This window comes from Panthera leo, chromosome A1 (genome assembly GCF_018350215.1).
Source record: "Panthera leo isolate Ple1 chromosome A1, P.leo_Ple1_pat1.1, whole genome shotgun sequence".
Taxonomy (NCBI): Eukaryota; Metazoa; Chordata; class Mammalia; order Carnivora; family Felidae; genus Panthera; species Panthera leo.
The window spans coordinates 47,291,916-47,308,949 of record NC_056679.1 but is presented as its reverse complement, the minus strand read 5'-3'; the positions used below and the strand labels follow the sequence as shown (position 1 = coordinate 47,308,949).

Here is a 17,034-nt window from a genome sequence, read left to right as displayed (position 1 = left end):
GATAAAGAAAGAATAACATAGGAATAATGATGATAATTACAGGATGATTTTTAGTGTCCCTGATTGGATCAACAGAAGAAAATTCATCTTTTAGTATTATTTCTTCTTCATTCTTGTCACTTGGGAATATGTTTTCTAGAGACTTATTAATTTGTTATAACTAAATTATTAGACAGTGAAATAATCTGGAGCTTTCATAGAATTTATTATACTGAGATGTAATTCATTAAGACTTTGGTGGCTGATGACACTAATTACACAGTCAAAAGAGAGTATCGGTAATGACGTTGTTAAATGACTATTCTCACAGGACAGCTGATACTATTTGTTTGTATTCCAACTCCTTCAACAAAAACCACAGAAGGCAAAACTGCAGAAATGGATATTGCAGGAGATAATCAAAATGTGGAAGATGGGATATTTCGTAAAGTATTATTTTAAGATTTAAAAAATACTATTAAATTGAGAGATGTAATTTAAAATTCTTTCTTCATAACAGAGGAGAGATCCCCAGAAATACCCAACACCTCTGGACTCCATGGTGGAGAATTCTCTTTTACTATGGATTTGCCTGAGTGGTTTCTATAAACAAACTTATTATTGTTTCTGAAAAGCCAAAAAAAAAAAAAAAAAGCTTGATTACTGGACCTATGGAAGGCTATTATATTAAAGATTCTTTAGGAAAAACCAATATATGAACATTTGAGTTTGACCACGAATGCACAAAACAGATCAGCTGCTTTTAGAAATCCATTATATACTAAGCTTTCACAGTGGCTATTTCTTTACTTTAAATAATCGAATAATACAGAATTATATAAAATTATATGTAAAATTAATGATAATACAAAACTGTAGGTCAATGACTGCTTTAAAAGACATTAAAGGGGCACCTGGGTGGCTCAGTCGGTTAAGCGTCCGACTTCGGCTCAGGTCATGATCTCACAGTTCGTGAGTTCGAGCCCTGCGTTGGGCTCTGTGCTGACAGCTCACAGCCTGGAGCCAACTCTGGATTCTGTGTCTCCCTCTCTCTCTGCCCCTCCCCTGCTCGTGCTCTGTCTCTCTCTCAAAAATAAATAAACATTAAAAAAATAAATAAATAAAAAGAGATAAAAATATAAAGCCAGTGTTTTGGCAGCCTTTGCCAACTGATAATTAAAGTAAAATAAATAGTCGCCAAGTTATAAATCAATGAGAATATTGGGTAAAAGCCATAGAAAAGTGCATAAATAAAATAATCTTTATCCTTTATAAGATTATTTCTCCCCCAAATTCATTATAAATAAGAATGGTCTTAGAAATACCTTCCAGTACTTCAGAAAAATGGATTCTAACAACAGTGCTGTACTAACATTCATCAAACCATTCATTCACTCATTATTTATTGAACATCCACCATGAGCAAAGCACTGTGTTAGGTATAGGTGACACAATGATAAATGAATAATCTCTATCCTCTCAAGACTCCTAGGTTTAACAGAGGAGGAAATGTAAGAAATACCCCTAATGCCTCAGTTTTATCAATAGTTTTTAGAAACATAATATTTTTGGGGGCATCTGGGTGGCTCAGTTGGTTAAGTGTCTGACTCCTGACTGTGGATTAGGTCATGATCTCACGGTTTGTGAGATAAGGCCCTGTGTTGGGCTCTGTGCTGACAGTGTGGATCCTGCTTGGGATTCTCTCTCTCTCTCTCTCTCTCTCTCTAAATAGATATATAAACTTAAAAAACAAAACAAAACAGTATTTTTTACAGAGGTGTTTCTCCATAACCCTTACACACAAAAAACAACAACTGCTAGTCAGCTGCATTCACCAACCCAGTGGGTAGAGGTCTATGGGAGACTGGCTTTCATATTGCAAGTTGTAACCTTTAAGAGGTCATGAAATCAATTCAGATTGCAACCAGCTAAAAATAATAAAACAGAATGGTTAAAAAAAAAAAAAAAACAGAATGGTTTAGTAAACATCAGCACTGTGTGTTGTATTGTTTAGTGAAATGCTTGTTTCAGAAGTAGAGAGAGAGAGAACTGCTTCCCTCTCTTCCTATATATACCTCTCATTCCCTTCCACCTGCCCCAAGACACATCCTTAAGCAGTCATCCAATCTGGGGAAAAAAAAAAAAAAAAAAGGCATTTTGCTAGGTATGAAATTTTAACAATAACTTGCAAAAGATGAATTCCAAATCAGAGCTGATCTAATTCAGTCTAATTGAAAATGTGTTGGAGAATCTGCTGTTGCAGATTATGACTGCAGTAGGTTCCTGAATAATATATTTGAAAAAGTCCTAAATGCTGAACACTGGTTTGCTTTAGAAGTAAACAATAAACACTATCTATAATTTGTTTCTTTACATATATATATGTATTTAATATCATTTTTATATTTTTTCTAAGGCTTTATTTTCTTTGGGACCCTTTATCTTGTTAATCTTAGTTTTACTTGTCAGAATACTTTCCAGAAATGTAATCTCTGAGACATTATTGTAATGAAAACTTACATCATTAGCTAATTAATCATGTTAATGACATTATTATACCTATTTCATTTAAATTTTTAAATGAGCATTTTCCACAAATCTAAAATATTCAGGAATATTATTACATGTAACCATATAATACATGAATATAGCAAAATATAGAGTTTAAAATCTACTAACTGTAAATTGTTTTTTGAATAAATAACTTCCAATTTTTACTGTAATATTTAGTGCTGTGAGTATGCCATTAATATAACCCTCTTATTTCCTCAGGTAAAATTCCTTTAAAATTACTGGATCAGGGGCGCCTGGGTGGCTCAGTCAGTTAAGCGGCCAACTTCAGCTCAGGTCATGATTTCGCGGTCCGTGAGTTCCAGCCCCATGTCGGGCTCTGTGCTGACAGCTCAGAGCCTGGAGCCTGTTTCAGATTCTGTGTCTCCCTCTCTCTGACCCTCCCCCGTTCATGCTCTGTTTCTCTCTCTCTGTCTCAAAAATAAATAAACGTTAAAAAAATAAATAAACAAAATAAAATTACTGGATCAATTTTTTAAGGACGTTAACACAGGTTACCATACTATCCTCCCCAAGAGAGGTTCCATTTTCTAAGCGCATGAGATTCCCCTTTTAAGGGTACTCTTGCCAGCAGTTTGAAAACAACAAAGAGACCTATGTAAAGGTAGAAAAAAGTTTATATTTCTTTCATTATTAGGGAAAATACATGTTTTCATCTATTTCTCAACAATTTTCATGTGTTTTCTTGGAAAGAGTACAATCCTTCTACCTAGTCTCTAGAAGAGGAAGAAGGTATGTTCTCTTGGTAAGAGACCTTTCAAAAGTAAGGACACAAGCCCTTTCTCCTACATAACACAAGTATTATTTTTCAGTCTTCATTTATTTTTCCTAAATGGTTTCTTCCCCTACTTTTAATCAACAGATCAACAGATTAATCCCCAGACAGACATAATCTAAAATTTCATCTGTATTTACTTTTAATAGCTTTATAGTTCTGTATTTACATTTACATAGGATCCATCTGAGTTTTATTCTGATATGCAGTGTGAAATATGGAAGTAATTATTTTCTCGAAATACTCAAATGATTATCACAGCACTGTTTGTTATCCAATCCACCTTTCCCCGTAATTTGCAAAATAAGCTTTACAACGAATATATTCTTAAATTCATGTGATTATGGGTCTTGAGCTTTGTATTTGATACCACTTATGAACTTTTTTTTGTGGGTTTTAACTGTTCTTGCCTCAGAATGCATTTTAAAATGTGATACGTATTTCTTCTCATTATTTCTTTTTATCAATCTCTTCAAAAATTGATTACTTTGTTTTTTTCCTTCTAGTTATATTACATAATTACTTTGTTCAGTTAAAAAAGAGCATGCCAGCAAGTAATATTACTTGATAGAAATAAAAAAATATGTAATATTGAATATCGCCTTCCAGGAACATGGGGTTTCTTCTTATGTATTAGTGAAGTTGAATGCTTTTCTTGATAATAGCCTCTGTACTATTCCTATTAAAATTATTCCAAGTAATTATATATTTTTGGTTGTTACAGTGGATGAGATTTTTTTCTTTTTTTGTGTGTTCTAACAATTCCAGTCCTTTGTGGTACACATATTTCTGAAATATATTTATCTTGTGTGCGCATGTGCGTGCATGCACGTTGCGTGCATGTGCAGCATAGGGCTAAGTCCTACAGTAAAATAAAGCTCGACATGATACAGACCTTGTACTAATTGAGCTCACATGCTATGCTCTGCTATTTATTATTTTTTAAAATTAGACTATGTCCAACATGGGGTTCTACCTCACGACCCCGAGATCCAGAGCTGCATGTTACCACTGAGCCAGCCAGGCACCCCATGTTATGCTAATTTTAAAAGAAAAGTTTGTACATGTACCTCTATTTTTTTTTGATATTTTTCACATTCCAACTGGCACTGTGTGAGATTTCTTGCAGTTTCCTCCTGTATAAGTTGAACACGCTCACTTTCAAAAGATTTTAATTTACTTTGATGGAGATATTCTGTGACTTTGCTTTCTGAACTAAGTTGTAGTTCTCTGTACCTGAAAGAAGCAGAATGATTATAAGACTGTACAGAAACTGCAATGATTTATATAAACATAAACATTACATCTACTTTTTCTATATTCCCATCTTATACAGTTAATAACATATATTTATTCAGCAAAGCTCTTGTAAATAATTTAGATAGCCATATGTATGGAAATATGATAAGTCTGGAGAACAAAACACACCAATTAAACCACCTCTATGGTTCCTTTATTTTTATCCCTTCCACCCCCAAATAATTATTGCCTAGTATTAATATTTTGTAAGACATTTAAAATAAAAGAGTAAGTTTCAATTATATTGCTTAAAATGATTTAATTTCTATATATTTCGAAGGTCTTCTTAAATCTACAGCAAAACTGTTTCCAAGCTTGCTGTTTCTTTCTAAGTCTAAATAATGTCAGATGGAGGATAGCATGAAATATGCACCCTGAGCTGCAAATTCTTAGGACTTTTAGAAAATAAAATTCTAAGTTGGTAAATGTATACATGTTTACATATATATACACATACACATACACATATACATACACACATATATATATATATATATATATATACACACACAGATATTACAGGAAAACAGAAGTACAAATTACAAATAATGTATAAAATGTATAACAAGTAGTCTATTGTAACACAGATAAGGAACAGTTTCTTCATTTTATAGGTCTAACTAGTAATAAAACCTTTTCCATATATAAATCACCACATATTATAAATCTGAAAATGCTTCAAGATGATTATGCTCTAGAGAGGAAAACACAGACACATTATCTTGTCTTAGGGAGCTATTATGAATCCAATACAATGCTAGATATGTTTTTAAAAATTCATTTATTCAAATATTTTATTCAGCTTGTCACTATGCTAGACAAATGTATATATAATGGTAGACAAAATGTCCCCCCCTCCCTTAAACAAGTTAGTTTTCTGGGGAAGATAGGCAAATAAACATGAAAATTCAATAGAGTATGGCAAGTGCTTCAATAGGGCAATCCCTAGGTTCAATGGGAACGTGAAGGAGGGAGACATAACTTGGTTTATATAGGTGTGTGCGTGTGTTTGTGACGGGGGGGGGGGGCGGGGGCGGAGTGTATAATGTTTGGGATGGGAACCGTCATAGAGTGAAGAAATAAGAGTATATGTACGGCAGGGAAGCAGCAGAGAGTACAGTCTGTTTTATTCAGGGTATCTCATTTAATCCCTACAACAACCCTATTAGGGATTTTTTGCCAGATGAGGAACCTGAGGCTCAGAGATGTCAAAGAATTTCTTTAACAGGCAGAAGCTGCTAGTACATTTCAGGTTGGGTTTGAAGTCCAGCTATATTCTACTCTACAGCAATGATCTTTCCACTACTACATGATATTCTTAACTGACATTTCTGAGACCAGATAAGCTTTTCAAAGGTCATTTTACCAAGTGACAATAACAATAACATTCAAAGTATAATCAGAGAAGACAGGTAGTAGGTATTTGCTCCTGGCTGCTTCACTCTTGGCACTCTTTTAGCTTTGATGAAAACACCTGGCGTTCAAATTGGTGGAAGGTCAATGTATACTGGTACATATGATTTAATATACAGGAAGGCTTTCAGGTGAATGTCAGCTTGGGGGCTTAACTTTTTAACTTTTTGGGAAAGCTTATATATATATATATATATATATATATATATATATATATATATACACACACATATACATATATATGAAGAAAATTATAAGAAGTTATATATAGATATGTATAACTATAGATATATAAAAATATTCTTTGTATGGATAAGCAAACATTGACAAAATTTTTTATTGAGACATAATATATACACCATAAAAGTTAACCCTTTTAAGTATACAATTCATTTTTTTTAGTTTTTAGTATATTTACAAAGTTGTGTATCACCACTGTCTAATTACAGAATGTTTTTATTACCCAAATAAGAAATTCATGTCAATTTAGCAATCACTCCCCATTCCTCTCTCTCCCCAAGCCCTGCCTACCACTGCCCTACTTTCTCACTCTATGGATTGGCTTACCCTGGACATTCCATATAAATGGAATCGTATAATATGTGGTTTGCTGATGTTTTCAAGGTTCATCCACGATGTAGCATGAATTGGTATTCTATTCCTTTTTATATCTGAATAATATTCCATTGTATGGATATACCATATTTTGTTTATCCATTCATCAGTTGATGGACATATGGGTTATTCCCACTTTTTTGGCTATTATGAGTCATGCTGCTATGAACATTTGTGTGTTAAGTTTTTGGGTAAACGTGTTTTCATTTCTCTTGGTTATATACCTAGGAAAATAATAGGTTATATACCTAGGTCATATAGCCACCCTATTTCTCAGTTTTGAGGAATTGCCAAATCGCTCTCCAATGTGGCTGGACTATTTTACATTCCCACCAGCAGTTATAAGGGTGCCAATTTCTCCACATCCTTATCAACACTTATTATTATCTGTTTTTCTTTTATTATAGCCATGCTCATAGGTATGAAATGGCAAAAAAATTCTTTCACTCAAACACTTATTAATTCAACATTTTACTGACGTGAAAATACTCCCTGGGGAAGGTGGTTTTATAAATATAATTGTATACGGTGTGAGAAATCAGTATGTATTTTGTATGCTAAACTAGGGAAGACACTAGACTGCATTATACAAAAAAATTCTAGTTAAGTCATTTAGAATGTGATGTTGATCTTTAAAATTGCTTTGAAAAGATTAAACTGCAAAGTCTGCCTTTTTATGGATTCAAGACATTGTAGGTAATCAATGCCAACTCCAAATAGGAAATTAAAGCCTTAGCTTTTAGCTCCACCTGTTCTTATTTATTACCCAAAACTTGAAAGTTACTTTCAGCACTATTACTCTCCCCCCATATTGAAAACTTAAAAAAACAATAGTTATCTCTGAGAAATTTGAGAGCACTACGTTTAATAAATTGATAATTCTGTAAGTCAAGTGGTAATTCTAAAGGACTAATCTACTCCTACGTTGTTTGTACAATGAAAGAATCTGCTTCCAATCATCATGTCTGTGTAATAATTAATTTATTAAAGTGAACTGTGAAGATGCTGAAGAAACATCAGAGCTGCAGAAGCAGTTCCAGCAGTGAGGAACGGACCAGGACAAGAGCACAGCCTAACAGTCTCAGTCTCAGGTAATTCCCGCTTTGTGTTTTGCTAATGTAACCTGTCACATTTTACTTTGCTGACTCAGACTTCTCATCTTATCCTCATAATATGAACATCTTATTTGAACTAAGTCATTATTATTCACATGTTAACAACCTTATGTTTGACATTCTAATTCAGCACAGTTACCTTAAGAGGTTTAATTTCCTATAAAGTTAAAAGTATAATCAGAATCTTCAAGAATCCTCACAATGATCTCATCCCAGGCCTCAATTTGGTTAGGTTACGCTACATTTGTAACTGGGTTTTCAGTTTTCATAAGACTCACCCATATATCACATACTACTTTAAAAAAACAGTAATATAAAGTCCTAGAATTAATTTTATTTGCTCTTATGGAATACACTACAACAGATTAAAAAAATTTTTTGTATGTTTTTATATATTTTTGAGGGAGAGAGAGAGAGAGAGAGAGACAGAGAGACAGAACGTGAGTGGGGGGGAAAGGGCAGAGAAAGAGAGGGAGACACAGAGTCCAAAGCAGGCTCCAAGCTCTGGGCTGTCAGCACAGAGCCCAGTGCGGGGCTTGAACTGATGAACATGAGATCATGACCTGAGCTGAAGTTGGACGCTTAACCGACTGAGCCACCCAGGTGCCCCTACAACAGATTTTTAAGCTGGACATATGAGGAGAAGAAAGGTGAAAAGGTGAAAATCACCTATTAAATAGGGAGCTGCCAACCTGCTGACCCCTAGGAAGTGCCCTCAGGCCCTGGCCAATTCACCCCAAGCAGCACGGCAAATTCTGCAATCCTGAGAAATAACTGTGGGAGAGAGGAGCGTGGCAGTCAATCCTCAGAAATGGGAGAATGAATTTAAACAAAAGCACTGCCTAAAATACTGAGTAACAAGAGGTTTTTATAACAGTATTTACATGAGCAGACTTAACATACACACTACGGTGAAGGTTTTGCTCATTATACTCCAATGTATTAAGCCAAGAAGTGTATATGACTTATTCCCAACTCTAGCAACAAGGTTATCATTGGGTAAAATGGTGAAGGACCTATGTAATTATTAACCTTTTATTTAAACTCAGTTTTTATTTTTCAACAAGAAGCAACAACTGATCTTTGAATTTTGTCCACAAAATGTTCATGGCTATCCCGATATTAAAAGTGGATATTGATTCGGAATCATTATCTAATCTCATTTGATAGATAGCCATTCTAAGGCAAAATATCCAAAATAGATTGTATTCAGTCATGAGGTTCCTATAATTACCAGGACCAGGAAGTGGTCCTTCCATTAAGAAATTTTGAAAGCTTGTTCAATCTGGAGGGAGGGTGGAGCAACCGTTGAGGCAAGCATCTGTCTGCGTGCCAGAGGACAGCTGTGTGCAGAGAAAGAGTACAGGAAGTAAAACCTGCACAAGGAAGATTGGCAAAAGAAGCTAAGCAAAGTAATAGGATTTCCAGTTACTGGCAAGGGTTCAGGGAAGGATTTTTAGGAGTCAGGCATTAGGCAGATTAACTGAGAGAAAGGACTGAAAGGTAGTCTGGGTCAATACAGAGAATATACTGTGGGGCTCAGAGGAAGATATGGGAGCAAACAGTCATATGACTGGACCCCTGCATCCTTTGTGCGAGGGGGATAATCTAATTCTATATTTCACAAGCCAAGGGGGCTGAGACTGCTGATTAACTTGCTACATGTAAGAGGAGTGCTTTGAAACAGAGGTGGGACCCGAATCTCCAGATAGGAAGGCTTTGGTGGAATATGCTGTGGGAAATGGAAGTTGACAAGGGCAGAAGCTGACCTCTCTAATCACCTGAGAAGCCATCTTGCCCACACAGGTGGGCTACAAATCCCAGTTTACTTTGCTGTCTCAGATTCCTCTTTCTGCTTGTTCTGTTAATAAGGCCTCAGTGAATTGATGTTCAGTTCCTTTTCAAATTACTCATTTTGGTGGAGCTAATAACTAATCCATACCTTAACTACTTTTGTGCCTGCTATTTATAATTCCCAGGAGTAAGACTCATTTTCATTCTTTTTACAGAGAATTTTGGTTGTGTTTCTTTTTTTTTCTTAAAAAAAATTTTTTTTAATGTTTATTCTTGAGAGAGAGAGCGAGCGAGCGAGCATAAGCTGGGGAGGGGCAGAGAGAGAGAGACAGACAGAGAGAGACAGAATCCTAAACAGGCTCCAGGCTCTTAGCTGCCAGCACAGAGCCCAATGCGGGGCTTGAACCCATGAACCATGAGATCATAACCTGAGCCGAAGTCGGATGCTTAACCGACTGAACCACCCAGGTGCCCCTTGGTTGTGTTTCTAGACTTGTACCACACGCATTTGTAGACCTGTATCACATGTTCAAAATGCCTCTGGATAAATTACTGAGTAATTAACCAAACTCTAAGATTCACTTACTTGAATTAAGAATGGGGGATAAAACTGTTGCTTGGATTTTCTGCTTCTGTGGCTGAGGAAAAGCTAACTGCCTTAGGTTAAAGATACAAAACCACTAAGTTTTCCATTATGTCTAAAGTTGGTTTTTTTTTTTTTCTGGTTCTCAACATTATATATCTGTATATATTTATAGATCTATATCTAATATTACATTAACTAGTGTTCTACCAACTATGTATTTAAAGCATACGGAGTATGAGGCACAAGAAGACATGATTATTTTTACAAAAGTATATTTTAAATTTCTTCTTTTAAAATTGCTATTTTATATAGGGTTAACTTTGCATTAACCAAAATATTTCATTCATCAATACCTAATTCACTTAAAAATATTTATTGTGCACCTAACTGTGTTAGGTATCAATTATTAGGTACCAGCGAACCACAAATAGCATCACTATTCTTCAAAGAACTTCCATTCTAATGGTGGGAGATAAACAAGTGGAGGGTGATAATGCTAATAAATTCTAATTGTAATAATAATGTAGAGTGAGGGAATAGGGAATGATATTGATATTAGTGGTGGTCCTATTTTAAAGAGGTTGGGCAGGGAAGGCATTTCTCTGTTAAGGTGATATTTGAGTAAAGACAAGCATATTAGGTTCACTAAAATTTAACTAATTGATTAATAAGAAAACATTTACGGGCCATACATCATATTTAAAATTTATATAATATAGACACTTTCTGTTTAAAGAAGAGATAGGATATCAAATATATGAAGGCAAAAGAAGTCGTTCACTCCTATTTGAAACTTGGTAACTTAAACCAGTAGTTAAAATTATGCACCAAAACTACACTAATGGATTTATTAGAGAGTCTAATCTACATGAATTGCAATTAAAAGAAAGAGGCGGGGAGCATGGATGGCTCAGGGTTGAGCATCCTACTCTTGATTTTGGCTCAGGTCATGATCCCAGGGTTGTGGGATTGAGCCCCGCATCAGGCTCTGTGCTGAGTGTGGAGTCTGCTTAAGATGCTCTCTCGTTCTCTCTCTCTCTCTCTCTCTCTCTCTCTCTCTCTCTGCTTTTCCCCTGATCATGTGCATGTGTACGTGCATATGCACTCTCTCTCTAAAAAAATAAAAAATAAGAAATAAATAAAAGAAAGAGGACCCAGTTTTTAACAAATGAACTGGTGATAATCAGGATGAGTGCAACTATTTTACAGGGCTAGGAAACAGATACTTATTTGAACAAACAATTCTGTTACTGTTTCATTTTTATACTTAGGTAATTAATAAGCTACATAAGAAATGTCTTTTCACTGTTTATAACCTGTGTCTTTTTAAAAATGTCTTTTTAATTTTTGTACTGATTACATAATAATAGGAGGAAAATATCATTTATAAGCTCATAATGGTAACTGCTGTTTAAATTTTTATATACTTCCTTCTCATCTTTTCTGCACAATTAAAAATTTTCAAATTTATCTTCAATTCTGTAAGTACTTTATCAAATCCATTCTTCAGAGTGAAAGTTTCAAATATTACAAATAACAATTAAAGATCTTTTCATCACCACTCTCAACTTCATTTCTCCTTTTAGAGATAAACACTGTTACCAGTTTTCTGTGTATTTTTCCAGAGTTTTTTTAAAACAATGCACATGTATTATACACAGAAGGATATATCGGTCTCTTTTTTTCTTTTTATTTATTAAAAAAATGGCATCATGTCACAAATACTCTATAAATTATTTTTTTCACTTAAGAATATGTTCTGGGATCTTTCCCTGTCTGTACTTCATTCCTTTCATTTGCTATAGAGGTGATCACAATGCAGACAGATTATTTAATTTCAATCCATTTATTTAATTCTAAACTGATGAATGTTCAGATTATTTCCAATTTTTTTATTACATACAGTGCTTTCAAGACTATCCTAAATAATGCTTCCTATGCACAAGTAAATGTTTTTCTAGGAGACAGATCATGAAGTAGAATTGTTGGGTCAAAGGATTTAAATTATTTTTTTTTTTAATGTTTATTTATTTTTGAAGGAGAGAGAGACAGAGTATGAGCTAGGGAGGGGCAGAGAGAGAGAGAGAGAGAGTATGAGCCGGGCAGGGGCAGAGAGAGAGGGAGACACAGAATCCGAAGCAGGCTCCAGGCTCTGAGCTGTCAGCATAAACATGGGGCTCGAACTCACGAGCCGAGCAGTGAGATCATGACCTGAGCTGAAGTCAAGCGTTTAACTGACTGAGCCACCCAGGTGCCCCTAGGTGAAAGGATTTTAAATTTTCATAGATTTTACCCAATTTTCTCCAAATAGCCATATAGTATTGAAACATGACCAAAAGTGTATGAAATATGGTTTCTCCACATCCTCACCAATCTTTGATATTCTCATACATAAAATGTTTACTATGCACATTATATATGTAAATCATACCTTCATATAGTTTGAGGTCCTTGTTTTCACTGATAGAACTTAAAAGGCTTCTATGCTTCTAAACCCCTTTCATAAGTAGTATTGGCCCCATAATTTTCCGTTGAGTATTTCTCTATTGTTAGACATTTAAATTCTCCCTAATTTCTTACCTCATTTTTCACACCAAATAGTAGCACCCAGTTTATTCGCCCACCTAATGCAATGGTTTTACTCTGAATTTTCAAAACAAAATATATCTTTGAAGGAGAATAAGGCCTTTACAGTTAAGGGCTGCTGCAAGGACTATGAAGTAACCCTACTGAGCAATGCCAGGATGGCTGGGAAAAGTGTAGGGGCCCCAAATATGCCTGTTTTAGTAGAGGATATTCTCTTTTGGATCCATATGTTCTAATGTGTTTCTTTAAAACATATAAACTTGGGGCACCTGGGTGGCTCAGTTGGTTGAGCATCTGATTCTTGATTTTGGCTCAGATCATGATCTCACAGTTTTTGAGTTTGAACCCCACTTCGGGCTCTGTGCTAGAGCATGGAACTTGCTTGGGATTCTGTTTCCCATTCTGTCTGCCCCTCTCTGGCTTGCTCTCTATCTCTCTCTCAAAAAATAAAAATAAAAATAAGCTTAATATATAAACTTGACTCATTACTTAACATACATATTTAGACATGTACTATGAATATATCTAAAATCATATAAGGATACTCACATTTATGTAAAAAGAAAAGAAAAAGCATAAATCTTAAAAAAAAAATGGTACCACTGTAGGTAAAGATATCTGGGAAAAGGGAAGTTGTTGTAAAAGTTGTTTTTATATTACATGATTTTTTTTTTTTGACTTAAAAGTAATTTTCCTAACGGCAACTCAAAAGTCTTTGATATAGGCAAATTTAAAAAAATGAAACATTATCTACTTTCAATATAAATAATTCTGGTTCAGATATATTTTACTTCTCATAATAAAGTGTTATTAACCAAGTAAGGTATGAAGTATGTAGTATCAATGTCTAGTAGAGTAAGTCTTGGTTGGTTAGTTTTTTAATATCCTGAAACTGTATGAGAGATCTCTGATCCCAAGAACTGGTGTTCTAATACCCAATTTACAGTACTTAATGGGTACTTCAAAAAAGCGAAAGCAAAACAAAACAAAAACCAAAAACCAAAATGCTCCAAAACCCCTGAAACACACAAAAAACAAAAAACAAAAACCCTAAAGCAAACAAATCCCATGACAATTTGTACATATTATTTATCTGAAATTGCTTTCTTTTCATTGATATCAAAATAGAAAATGTTATTTTAGAGATTTTTTTTGCATTATTGTTATTTGTTCCACCAACTACTTTCTCTCACTTTTTGTCATCTCGCTACCAGTAAATTTTAAAATATATTCCTTGATACCGAATCACAACTATTTTTAATAAAAATCAGGAGAGTAATTACTTAAGTTCAAAAATATGCATATAAAATTATAGAGAATCAGAGTTCTGGTAATTCTGATCTTTTCCTTTCAATTGTTAAATTTTCTAAATTGAAAAGAAAGCAGATAGAGAAAATTTATAAAAATAATCATCATTGTTGCAACACTGGTTACTATAGGACAAGAGAAAGGAATTTAAAAGGCACTTGGGTATTTCTCCAAATGTTTCTGCCATTTAGATGATTTCTTCAGCAAGTTCACTGCTCAGCTGTAATACTACATCTGTCATTTTTGGCTTACAAACTAATTCTTACATGCATGTGAGAAATCTTTTTTTGCTGGGTTAAAAACGCTGAGTATGTTTAACAACTGCACCATGGATTTATAAGAATTTCAAGCATGCATTTAGAGTAATTCAATGCATCTATCATATCATGATCAAATAAAATATGTAATGTCATTAATAAACAATATGTGGTAATATTTGGCCATCTTATAAAGGCAAAAAATAGGTACTGCAGGTATGTGAGGATAAAAGTACTTAAGTGAAATAAATGAGAGGAATGTTGCCTTAAAATAAATCAAAGCATGCATGAGATAAAATTAGAGAGAAATATTTTATAATAGTGTTTGTATGGGTAGCTATTTTGCCTTATGTGGCAACGTGACAACAAACACTTAAAATTGAGCTTGAATCATCCTCCGAACCAAGAGTATTTATTACATCAGTGCTTGACAGCACTCAAACTATTTCCTGCTGCCTTTAATATATACTGCAGAATGTTAGGGTACATTAAAAAAATCAGAATATATAACACGGAATCCAAAATAGTTATAGGATCTCTGTAGTTTCTTCTTGGTTTTGCTGTGAACCTAAAACCACTCTAAGAAAAAAAAGTCACAAGAAAAGGTGCTTTTAGAGGATGCTTTTATGGACTAGTATCAAGTATGAACAATAGAATGGAGGCCAATCATAGTTTTCCATAATATATAGCTCAAAAAAGGAAATCAATTTACCACAGTTGTAAAAGATATTTATTTAGACCAACTTCCATTTAAAGCTGCAGCTCTGGTTCAATATTCGCAAATCAATCAACATGATACACCACATTAATAAAAGAAAGCATATGAACCATATGATCCTCTCAATAGATGCAGAAAAAGCATTTAACAAAATATAGGATCATTTCTTGATAAAAACCCTCATCAAAGTAGGGATAGAGGGAACATACCTCAAGATCATAAAGGCCATACACAAAAGACCCACAGCTAATATCCTCAATGGGGAAAAACAGAGCTTTTTCTCTACAGTCAGGAACAACACAGAGATGTCCACTCTCACCATTGTTATTTAACATTGTACTGGAAGTACTAGGTTCAGCAATTAGACAACAAAAAGAAACAAAAGGCATCCAAATTGGCAAGGAAGAAGTCAGACTTTCACTACTCGCAAATGACATGTAGAAAATGCAAGACTACACCAAAAAATCACTAGAACTGATACATGAATTCAGAAAAGTCGCAGGAGTAAAATCAATGTACAGATATCTGTTGCATTTTTATACACCAACATTGAAGCAGCAGAAAGAGAAATCAAGGAATCGATCCCCTTCACATTTGTACCAAAAACTGTAAGATATGTAGGAATAAACCTAATCAAAGAGGTAAAAGATCTATACTCTGAAAAGTATACTTCTGAAAGAAACTGAAGAGGACACTAAGAAATGGAAAACATTCCATGCTCATGCATTGGAAGAACAAATATTGTTAAACTGTCTATACTACCCAAAGCAATCTACCTATTTAATGCATCTCTATCAAAATACCACCAGCATTTTTCACAGGGCTAGTACAAACAATCCTAAAATTTGTATGGAACCACAAAAGACCATGAATAGCCAAAGCAAACTTGAAAAAAACAAACAAACAAAAACAAAAAACAAAGCTGGAGGCATCACAATTCTGGATTTTAAGCTATGTTACAAAGCTGTAGTGATCAAGACAGTATGGTACCGGCACAAAAACAGATACATAGACCAACGGAACAGAACAGAAAACCTAGAAATGGACCCACAACTGTATGGTCAACTAATCTTTGATAAAGCAGGAAAGAACATCCAATGGAAAAAAGACAGTCATTTCAGCAAATGGTGTTGGGGAAACTGGACAGCAACATGCAGAAGAATGAACCTGGACCACTTTCTTATACCATACACAAAAATAAACTGAAAACAGATGAAAGATCTAAATGTGAGACAGGAAACAATCAAATTCCTAGAGGAAAATACAGGCAGCGACCTTCATGACTTCAGCCGCAGCAACTTCTTACTAGACACATCTCTGGAGGCAAGGGAAACAAAAGCAAAGACGAACTACTGGGACTTCATCAAGATAAAAAGCTTCTGCACAGCGAAGGAAACAATCAGCAAAACTAAAATAGACAACTGATGGAGAAGATATCTGCAAATGACATATCTGATAAAGGGTTAGTACCCAAAATCTATATAACATTTATCAAACTCAACACCCAAAAAACAAGTAAATCCAGTGAAGAAATGGGCAAAAGACATGAGTAGACACTTTTTCAAAAGAAAGCATCCAGATGGCTAACAGACACATGAAAAGATGCACAACATCACTCATTATCAGGGAAATACAAATCAAAACCACAATGAGATACCACGTCACGCCTGTCAAAATGGCTAAAATTAACAACACAGAGAACAACAGATGTTAGCAAGGATGCGGAGAAAGAGGAACCCTTTTGCACTGCTGGTGGGAATGTAAACTGGTGTTGCTACTTTGGAAAACAGCATGGAGGTTCCTCAAAAAGTTAAAAATAGAACCACCCTAAGACCCAGGAATTTACCCAAAGAATACAAAATACTGATTCGAAGGGATACATGCATCCCAATGTTTATAGCAGCATTATCAACAGTAGCCAAACTATGGAAAGAGTCCAAATGTCCACTGACTGATGAATGGATAAAGCGGTATGCATGCGTGTACGTACACACACACCCACACACCCCCACACACAA

General features: G+C 34.6%; 1 protein-coding gene across 8 annotated transcripts in view; it reads right to left on the bottom strand.

Annotated features, from left to right (window-relative positions):
* Positions 1-17,034, bottom strand: part of PIBF1 (progesterone immunomodulatory binding factor 1) — a 201,561-nt gene that overhangs the window by 84,073 nt on the left and 100,454 nt on the right. For all 8 annotated transcript variants that reach the window (XR_006199612.1, XR_006199615.1, XR_006199614.1 and 5 more), the window contains exon 11: positions 4,396-4,561. Coding sequence is in view for 5 of the 8 variants with exons in the window: in XM_042927768.1 (XP_042783702.1) it covers positions 4,396-4,561 (166 nt within the window). In the remaining 3 variants the exon portion in view is untranslated. The remainder of the gene's footprint in view (positions 1-4,395; positions 4,562-17,034) is intronic.